Source organism: Lynx rufus, unplaced genomic scaffold (assembly GCF_022079265.1).
Source record: "Lynx rufus isolate CCGP_SWC_20201006 ecotype Redwood Valley unplaced genomic scaffold, mLynRuf1.p SCAF_15, whole genome shotgun sequence".
NCBI lineage: Eukaryota > Metazoa > Chordata > Mammalia > Carnivora > Felidae > Lynx > Lynx rufus.
Window position 1 is genome coordinate 40,637,193 of NW_025814829.1, and position 10,308 is coordinate 40,647,500.

At 37.1% G+C, this 10,308-nt stretch overlaps 1 protein-coding gene across 1 annotated transcript in view; it reads right to left on the minus strand.

Moving 5' to 3' along the window:
* Nucleotides 1-504: 504 nt before the first annotated feature.
* The window catches only part of IVNS1ABP (influenza virus NS1A binding protein), a 21,264-nt gene continuing 11,460 nt past the window's right edge, over nucleotides 505-10,308 (minus strand). The window contains exons 8-15 of the mRNA XM_047076909.1: nucleotides 10,028-10,135; nucleotides 5,487-5,616; nucleotides 5,029-5,253; nucleotides 4,439-4,560; nucleotides 4,231-4,357; nucleotides 4,013-4,144; nucleotides 3,711-3,884; nucleotides 505-1,967 (exon numbers count right to left, since the gene is read on the minus strand). Coding sequence (XP_046932865.1) covers nucleotides 1,714-1,967; nucleotides 3,711-3,884; nucleotides 4,013-4,144; nucleotides 4,231-4,357; nucleotides 4,439-4,560; nucleotides 5,029-5,253; nucleotides 5,487-5,616; nucleotides 10,028-10,135 — 1,272 coding nt within the window. The 3' untranslated portion in view covers nucleotides 505-1,713. The remainder of the gene's footprint in view (nucleotides 1,968-3,710; nucleotides 3,885-4,012; nucleotides 4,145-4,230; nucleotides 4,358-4,438; nucleotides 4,561-5,028; nucleotides 5,254-5,486; nucleotides 5,617-10,027; nucleotides 10,136-10,308) is intronic.

Consider the following 10,308-nt stretch of genomic DNA (forward strand, 5'->3'; position numbering starts at 1 on the left):
TTAGGTTACTTAGGAACTGAGAAGTAATTTCAAGGGTTTTACTGCTGAATCCTCAACTAAAATTTTATTTCCTTGAACTAAATAAAACATATGCAGATCCATTTAAAAAAATAGTCACCCTGTGAGGCAAATTCAAATCTGCCAACCTAGTTTTAGTCTAGAACCAAACCAGCAACAAATATAGTCAGCAATACAATGCTACCAGGTTAACTTTCACGATGGTTCTTTGTAGAATAAATGAGAGAAATACGGTGTCAGAGTACCAGTGGGAACAATTTTCTTCCTAACCCAAGTCAGCCACTGGTAATCTTGTCCTAGTTGGCTCATTAGATTCCTGTGTGCTTCTTCATCTTCTTTGAGAAAAAAAAAAACTCACCATCAGCTCTCATTTCAGACATGTCAGGTAACTATTTTCCCACAAATACTTTAAGCTCATCATTACTGGGAAAACAAAAAAAACTGTCCCCAAGACTTTTAGTAATGAATGAGTACACAAACAACATCTGGATATTAATTCCATGGTGCAAGGATTTCCTGCAAAGTACCTTTAATATGTTTGCATCGGCAGCAAGCATTAGGATGTGCTAATTTTGGCACCATCAGTTATATGTGTAGCACTACACATTCGATAAAGTCACCCCAACCAGTATTTATCCATGTGAATAGAAAAACTGAACAAAAACATAGTTCTGATAAACGCTGAATTCTTAAACCCAATACAGTTTAATTTTCTTCCACAATCGAGGGCTGCTATTTAGGATTGTTTTGTTAATGATAAATAAAGACAGGAATTATTTAGAAAATAAAGTACTTCACCGTTCTTATATATTAAATGTCTTGCTATATAAAATATACCCTCAAGAAGTCAAAGTATGTGAAATCAGTGTTTCAAATAAAAATCACAGCTATGTTACTGTTCAGCAACTCCATTCAAATAAACATCAGTACTGTATTCTCAAAAAAAAAAGAAAAAAAAACCTAAAAACCAAAAAAAAAAAAAAAAAAAAAACAGTAACAAAAAAAAAAGAAAAAAAAACAGTAACTGAGGCAAAAGCTTTTAAGTTTGCATTCTGGGTGTAAAACAGAAACCCCTCACCCTGCATCCTTTAAGACCACCAGTCTGCTTCAGTAATTTGAATCTGCCACATCTTCAATATGTAAAGCACTGTGCTGAGAATATAAAAAGTTATAAAAAGGCAATCATAAAAGATTAAATCTTGGTAGGCATGTCAGCTTTCTTTTAATAAAAACAAAAATAGTCATTGTCATCTAGTTAAATAAGTCTCTTTTGTATAGTGTTCCAGTTATTGAAAAAGGGCCCTTAAAAAACCCAACTGCCTCGATCTTAAACCTTACCCTCTTGCCCCATAATACATGTTTGAGGGAAGAGTCATTAATGTGCAAATTGGCAAAACAAATGTGGAGGAGAGGGGACTTCTTGAAATGACATGCCCGATCAAGTCTTGGTTTATTCTTTTACAATATCAACTTCCAAAAAGTAAAATAACCAAAGTAGTCCTAAAAATACACAAAACAGACCTTCATCTTTGCATTCCTTTCCCAATAAACACAAAAAGTATGTACAGCATGTTTAATAATATGCAATATGCAAAAGCTTTGTGTTGCTGTTAGCAACATCTATACCCACCCACCCTCCTTATTCACAAGTGTACCTCTACTAAACACAATTACATCACTAAGCCTGTTAGTTTGTTAAAACTGGAAAATCTTTGTATAGGGGCTCCACTCATTTGACTCAAAGTTATAGACTTCCACCGTATTCAGAAATTCATTGCCATCAAAGCCTCCCACTGCATAAATGGTGTTCCCTACAGTTGTAATCCCAGCGTTGCTCCTTGGTGAAGTCATGTTTCCCATCATCTTCCATTCATTTCTAGTTGGGTCATACATCTCCACACAACTGATGGCATGAGAACCATCAAAGCCACCACCTACAAACAATTTTCCTAAAAGAGAATGAAACAAGGTAAATCTAGAGAAGGAAAAAAACTCCTAAGTCTTTTTTGCTAAAATTGGTGGTTCTTAGTAGAAATACCTGCTCATTCTACCAAAAGTCCTTGTTAAATGCCTTCCTAACGCGGCAAGTAAACCCATTCATAGATGGAACACAGGCAATTTACAAAGAGAGGGGCAGCCTCTAACTGAAGCACAATTCTCACAATTCTTTGCGGTAACTGCTACTGCTGCCATTTCACAGATGAAATGAGGCGCAAAGAAGTTGAACAACTTGCCTAAAGAAGCAGCTAGTACGCAGCAAGCCAGAGTAGTTCTGTGCACTGGAGATTCTGTACTAGTCCAGTGCCTCAGAATTAAGATTCAAAAAAAAGTTACAGAAAAGCAGTTTTCAGATACTGAACATTTTCTTGAGCTTTCCAATTCTATAAAATTATTTTAGTACAAAAACTTCTTGGAAACAGACCAAGAGTTATTACATTTTCAAATATATATGCAGAGCAGTTAATTATTTTCAAATATGCAGAGCAGTTAATTATTTTCAGACACATAAAATGTCAGCATTAAATACTGTGTAGTTTTAAATTTTTTTAAAAAAAAACATTTATTTAGCTTTGAGAGAGAGCGCATGAGTGGGGTCGGGGCAGAAAGAGAAGGAGACACAGAATCTGAAGCAGGCTCCAGGCTCTGAGCTGTCAGCACAGAGCCCGACAAGGAGCTCGAACTCACAAACCGGGAGATCATGACCTGAGCTGAAGTCGGATGCTTAACCAACTGAGCCACCTGGGCGCCCCAATACTGTGTACGTTTAAAAACTTCCATCCTCTTGGGGCCCCTGGGTGGCTCAGGCGGTTAAGCATCCGACTTCAGCTCAAGTCATGATGTCACGGTTCGTGAGTTTGAGCCCAGCGTCGGGCTCTGTGCTGACAGCTCAAAGTCTGGAGCTTCCCCCTCTCTCTCTGCCCCTCCCCTGCTCACACTGTCTGTCTGTCTCTCTCTCTAAAATACAACAAACATTAAAAAATAAAAACTTCATTATTTTCTCATTTGATTGTCCAAAATCTATCTACAACCACATATTTACAGAAGAACTGACAAGGCTCAGCGTGGGCTGCGGGCTACTTGCTGGCATGTCTACACATCTATACGTTCAGCAGGTGAGCCATAAGCTTAACTAAGATTCCACTTTGTTCCCAAGACAATGCTAATTAAACTCATTATGGTAATTATATAATTAAACATGTAAATCAATACAATGAATGTGAAAAGAAAGCTGCATCCATATAAAACTAACTTTGGAAAGATCTGTTAAAAAAAAAGCCTTAAGTTTTCCTTCCGATTAGGTATGGAGTAGACAGAAGAGACTAGAATCTAGGTGATTTGCACTTATTTTGCTTTGCAGGTCAAATCCATTAAATTCTTGCTCTAAAGGAACTGGAACTCTAAGATGATACATTTTGCATATGGTTTATGGAAGGAAAGGACTTAGAGAACTTCATTCAGTGAACCCATCAAAAGACTAGTGTGTTAATATATTTATATTATTACTTCAAGTACCGAGTCTGATTAGAAATGACTTCTAAAAGACAAACCACCAATGCCCACTGCATCAGAAAAAATGTCTGCTTCTGACTTCTTATTATAAAAGTGTTTAGTTATCATGGACATTCTCTGGGAATATTAGAACAAACTCTTGCCCCTCCCTATTCTTCACCTTTCCAAATCTCAACACTCACCATCAAGAACAGCTACACCAGCTCCTCGCCTTGCCACGTTCATGGGTGCAATTAAGGTCCAGGTGTTATTTTCAGGATTGTAACGTTCTACTGTGTTCAGACAATTCCAAGACTCTGCACCTCCGATTATGTACAAAAAACCACCAAGCTCACAGACTGCAGACTGGTGTCTACCTATAAAATCGAGTCAAACCAAAATTACTTTATCTCCCAAAACTTTAAGTGCGCATACTACACATAATTGATTTTGAGATCTTAAAAAAACAAAAAAACTTGAGGGGAAAAAACCCAAATCAACTCACGAATGTTAAGAGGAGCACAGCTTGTCCATGACTTTGTTATAGGATCAAATACATCACAGTTTTTCAGTCCTTTTTGACCATATGGATCAGAGCCACCAACAATGTATAATTTCCCATTCAGAGCACATACTCCTATATGAGTATAAAATAAGGTTATATATTGATAATTTAATTACCATATTTAAATACTGATTATCTCAGAAGGAAAGTAATTTTACCTGCGTTACAACGGTTAGTTCTCAATTCTGGAACAGGAATCCAGTCATCTATGTTTGGATCATACATCTCTCCACAACTCAGGTCATCCGAATGGCCATTCGATCCACCTACCACATAGAGCTGGCCCTAAGTCAAAAGTACAAGATCAGAATTTCTGCCATTCTGAAGTTATGAGAAACAGCTAAACATGGATTGCTTCTTCCTTACCATGAGTACAGCCATCTGAAATCGAGCTCTTGGTGTTCTCATGGGAGCAAGAAAGGACCAGTGATCTGTACGTGGATCATAGCATTCAACTGTTCGAAGACATTCCTCTCTGTTATAGCCACCTGGCAAAAGAACCATCAAGATTCATGCTTAAGATCTCAAACCACATGAGGGTTTCTTGTCTAGAATGATTTAGGTAATCTGCACAAAGAGAAAAAGAATTTTTATCCACAAACCTATTAAGGTCCCATTAGGTGATGTTTTAACTCAGGGCTTCTAACAGCCGAACAACATTATCAGTATGAGTAAATTGCTTAGTCTTGGCTTGAAAATTAGGATGGAACAATTTAATGACTTTATAGTTTTTTAAGAATTAGAAACAGACATTTACTTAAAGGATAGGCAATACAATAGTATTTACTTTTGTATTTCTTGGTCTTTTTAGAATGTGGTAAAGTAGAATGCCAAGGAAGAAGGCATATTAAACCCTCCCTTTCCAAAGTTCACATCAAAGCAAGCACAAATGTCCATGCAGGGGCTTAGCCAGTTGAAACTTTCCAATAAGAAAACACTCATCCTTCTGTTCTTACCTGCTGCTATGAGCTTGCCATTCATCTCTGCTGTCCCCAGACCAGACCGCGCATACTGCATGGGAGACATGGGCTTCTCTATCAGCTCATCTGGTTGCATCTCAAAGCTTAAACTTTTAATTAGTTTTGGAGTACTTGTTGGTGAGCTCTGTGGGCTGTTTCGCCCGTGAAGGAAAATTACACAGAATATACCATCCAGCACAGCCAGGCACAAGTAAGTGTTATCTGTAAGCATAAGAGTTCTATGTTTAAGATGCAATTATTACTACTTTTGTTTGCTGTGTGATCCTGACTTGGATTCCGGATCCCAGACTGGAACGATCTGCTACTGTTTTCCAAATCTAATGGCTTCTGAGTTTTTCCCACAAATAGTCAACTTCAAAGTTATTAAATGGTTCCACTCAACACTCTTCTTTAAAAGTAAGTCAAAGACAATCTGATGAGTGTAATACACTTACTTGAAGTCTTTTCCGAAGCAACGATTTTCCATTCATGCTTAGGGCTTTGTACTGTAGCATTTGGAGAAGAGAGACATCCAGTGGAACTGCTACTTATCGGCTTATGGCCATTCTCACGTGGTGGCTTTTTCTGCAAAATCAAAAGGTAGCTACAGAAACCTAGCCAAAGACCATACCTGGTGTACCTCTGTTCCTGAGCTATTCCACAACACTGAAAAAACACCTAGAATCCTTCACTTATGTATGACATTTAAAGCACCCTAAATTTAACACAAACCAACACTTTCCAATTGACACAAATTACTAGCATACTTCCATCTCCACTTATAATGAAACAACTACACCTACACAAGGAGCCTGGTCAGGAAAAGCTCAATTTAAGCAATTAAAAAGCAAGTTGTAGATCAAGTATGAGAATACCTCAATGGAAAAAAAAAAAAGAGAGAAAAAAAAAAACCCTTAATCTACATAAGCTCAAAGTTCACATACTCTTTATATGAAGTATAGAATCATCTTTCAAAAGAGATTATTAATTTAAAATGGTATGAATTATCTGAAAGATTACATTTAGCCCACTGTCTCCAAGAAACTATCAAACCTAATTAAATCATATGTACGGATATCCTTCATACAATGCCAGCAAAAAGTGAGCAGACATATCCAGTTCGGTCCCTCTGAAAAGTATTTCTCAGGACAAAAGTGGCAGTTACAAGAAACACTTAAAAGCATATTTCTTCAGGACCACCATATAGGTATTATAGAGTGCTTTTCTAGACAAACCATATCAAAAGACAAAATATGGTAATCAGAAATAAAACAATAATACTAAAAGAACCAAACATTCACAAAAGTAGTATAGGAACACTAAGAGGGAGAAATAGGCAAAGCTACAAATTTTCAAATGATTATAAAAGAATTACATTGTGTTCTTGTGTAGGAGTTCCCTTTGATGGTTTTCTTATGTTATTAGTCCTTGACACTTTTAAAGTATATGATCATATGGCATTAGAAGAGTCAGAGACATCCTAAGAGGACCTACCAAATGAACAGGTACCACCCCCACTTCAGTACCTGACGCCAAGTGTGCTGATCCACTTCTTTTGATCCCCAGGGCCAGAGCCACACGGGTAGCTAAGATTTATAGTAGAAATTTGTTTCTTATGGAAGCAAAAAGCTATGTTAACAACTTAGAGGAAAAAAATTTGGTAGCTACTTAAAGCTGTGAAAAAACTATCACAAGTTTGGTGTGGGCCAGTCAACAAGCATGGTTATAGCATATGTTGGCTATTTTGAGAAAAGGCAGAGAATGTACCATGTTAATGGTTACCATTAAATTCTATTTTGACATTTATCATATACCTAGGTATAATTAGGCACTTTATTCACCTCATATCTTTTAATGGAGTAAGGGCAATGCTGTTAATCCATTTTATAGATAACAATACTCAGAAAAGATATGTATTGCCCAAGGCAATACAACTAAAAGAATAGAAATTCTGAGTATAAAGCCACTCTTTTTATACTATGACAGGTTTTTGTCTCTGCCACTAGAAACTCCAAGGTACATAAAACCCCATCCCAACCTGTGGGAAGAAGGGATCCAAAGTATCACAAATTGATGATGCCATCAAAGGAACTCCTATACGAGTACACAATGTAATTCTTTTATAATCATTTGAAAATTTGTAGCTTTGCCTATTTCTCCCTCTGAGTGTTCCTATACTACTTTTGTGAATGTTTGGTTCTTTTAGTATTGTCTTCTTTCTATTTTTTATTTTTGTCTGATATGGTTTGTCTAGAAAAGCACTCTATGATACCTATATGGTGGTCCTGAAGAAATATACTTTTACGTGTTTCTTGTAACTGCCACTTTTGTCCTGAAAAATACTTTTCAGAGGAATTGAACTGGATATATGTCTGCTCATTTTTTGCTGGCATTAAGAGCTTTTATTATAGTAACAAAACTGTTCTAACGTATGGATTATAATTGAAAAAATCAATGTGAAAGAGGAAAGCATGATTAACAATGAAGACTACTAGTGTTTTATAACTAACAAGTCATACAGAGGTGCTGGTTAACGCCTTTACATTCCTTCTGGAACATTTTCAAATACAATCCCTTCCTCTCCCTTATCTTCACTTTCCTGTATTAACTCCTCCCACGCGCTACCCACTGGCCCCACTTTCTTTGCCTCTGGCTCCCCAGGGGGTAATCTCCGGTGGCTATTTCTTTTTCAACCACTATTACTTCTCAAGCTAAGATATTCTTAACTTTACACTCTTTGGAACTTATACCCACTAAAGGTTACCAAGTGCCCTCCCAAAACCAGTGAAGAGATACCCATAACCATATTTTACATGACCTCCAAAAGAATGATCTGACACAATTTAGTCTTCCTCTGTTCAAACTTTCTCTGCTTATGTTAGCTAGCTTTCTAACACAATTTGATTCTAATCTTCTCCTTCCTAATGGCTCCTCAGCCTCTTTTCCTATTTCTCAAGCCTAATGTGTCCCCTCATCCTATTTTATTCATGATCTTTATCCAGGGAACCACCTTCTAATGGGTCACATCAGAATCCTGCTTTCTCAAATTCTTCCTTTTCCTTAATTTTCTTATTCTAAACAATCACTAAGGACTCACTCAACCTTTGAAACTATAAATGCTTAGAGTCCACTTTTCCTCCTTCATGCTCCTGGATCAAGCCCTCATTTTTTTTTAACTAAACTACTGCTTGTAGTAATCTATAAATTGGTCTCACAATTGGGTCTACCCTCTGTACTTGGCCAGAAAAAGAGAAGGGCTTAACGCAATCATTTAGTAAAGAAAAACAAAACGAAACAAACCACAGATCAGCTGGAGTCCCATGACCCAGAGACTGCCACCTGATAGTTAACCACGCGTCTAAAATGATTAATGTACAGATCTTTGCTGTACAGAAATACAGTATTTAACCAATGCCCCTACTGTTGGGACTACTGCTCAGTTTTTCACTATTATTAAGGTTGTGAAATATATCTGTCCAGGGGCCCCTGGGTGGCTCAGTCAGTTAAGCATCCAACTCTTGACTTTGGCTTAGGTCATGATCTCGTGGTTATGACGTCAGGCCCTGTGTGACGTCAGGCTGTGAGCACAGAGCCTACTTGAGATTCTCTCTCTCTCAAAATGAACATTAAAAAAAAAAAGGAAATAGATCTGTTCATGTCACTCTACTTCCTTGTCTACAATTCTTTGAAAATTCCCCACCACCTGTAGGATAAAGTATTAAGCCCTAACCCAGTGGCATTTACCTACTTTCCCAATCTTGTGACCTCGCACGGGTATTTTTTGCTATCTGACACACTCTCATCTGCTTTGCAAGCTCTTCTAAATCCTAAGACTGTTCAAATGTTGCCTCTTCTGTAAATTTCCTTAGTTTCTCTCCTCTTGGCTCCTCTATCCCTTCCCCTTTATGCCTTTTGTAGATCCCTCTTATAAGACTGTACGGTTTTCATCTACTGCTATAGATGGTTCTGCAACCAGAAACTGTCTCTTACATATTTCTGTGTCCTAACATCATGGTCTACCATTTTACTCAACGGCTGCTTACTGAAAAAGTAACAAAAAAAACAAACAAACAAAAAAAAAAAAAAAAAACAAAGTATCTTTAGAGTATGAGGGAAAATACCTAAATGTTCAAAATGCAAACTATGAACAAAGTTCTCAACTAATTTAAACCCAAACACTTTTTGTAAAACATAAAAATACTTGGCCACTACTACCACAGAATACCTGACAACTGCCATTCAGGTCACTTCTGAGTCTCATTTACCTTCTAACTGGTAAAGAAAACACCCCTTAAAACTGGGTTAACTCTGCCTACTTTATAGTTTATCCCTCACAAATACAACGTTGAAGCTAAAGGTCAAACAAAAAGAATGCATACTGTATGACCATTTATATACATTTCAAAGGCAAACTAAGCTATTGTTTCAGAAGTTAGAATAATGGTTTCCTTTAGGGCTGTGTAAGGACATGACTGGGAAGAGGCAAGGGAAGGCTTCCCGGGCCACAGAAATCTCTTCTGGACCCAAGTAGTGTTTAAACTAGTGAGTTCACTATTTGACACTTATGATGTGTGTCCTTTTCTCTAAATTTTTGTCTAGAAACTAAAAAATTTTTATGCCTGACATTTTTTTTTTTTAAAAATTGGGTCTAACAACACCCATTCCCTGTTGCAAACAATTTTTTGTAATCTAACAAAAAAAAAAATCAATTTCTACATTGCTTCATCTTATTGGCCTTGTTTTCTTACTACTTGTAAATCCTATTTCATTGAGAAAAAAATCTAAATGTGGTTTCCTAATTTGCTGAATTTTTTTTTTATGTGGAGAAACAGTAGTAAATCTAAGAAAGATATGCTTGTTTTGTCCTGAAAATGTTTCTGTTCCGATATACCAATGAAATTCTTCCACTTTCCTTTCTTAAAGGAAAATTTCAGTATACTAGAAAATGCTCTAATCACATTTTAACCTGAGGTTACCTCAGATGTGCAATGTGTACCTGCACAAACTGAATGTGGTCATCATCACTGCCAAACACCTCAGCCTGTCCATCTAGTAGGTTCCCATCAAGCAGCTTGTGATCAGCTGAGTAGTACAAGGTTTGAACCTGCAAAACAGCAACAGAACACCCATGTGGCTACCGTCTCCATGGCTACTCCACTAGTATGCAGATCACACAAACGCCTCAAGGTAACCTCCAGTGTGCTTCTTGAACTTCTTGACATCTTGCTCTGGCAGGATCCCGAAGTAAAGAAAATACATGTCATGGTTGTAAAAATT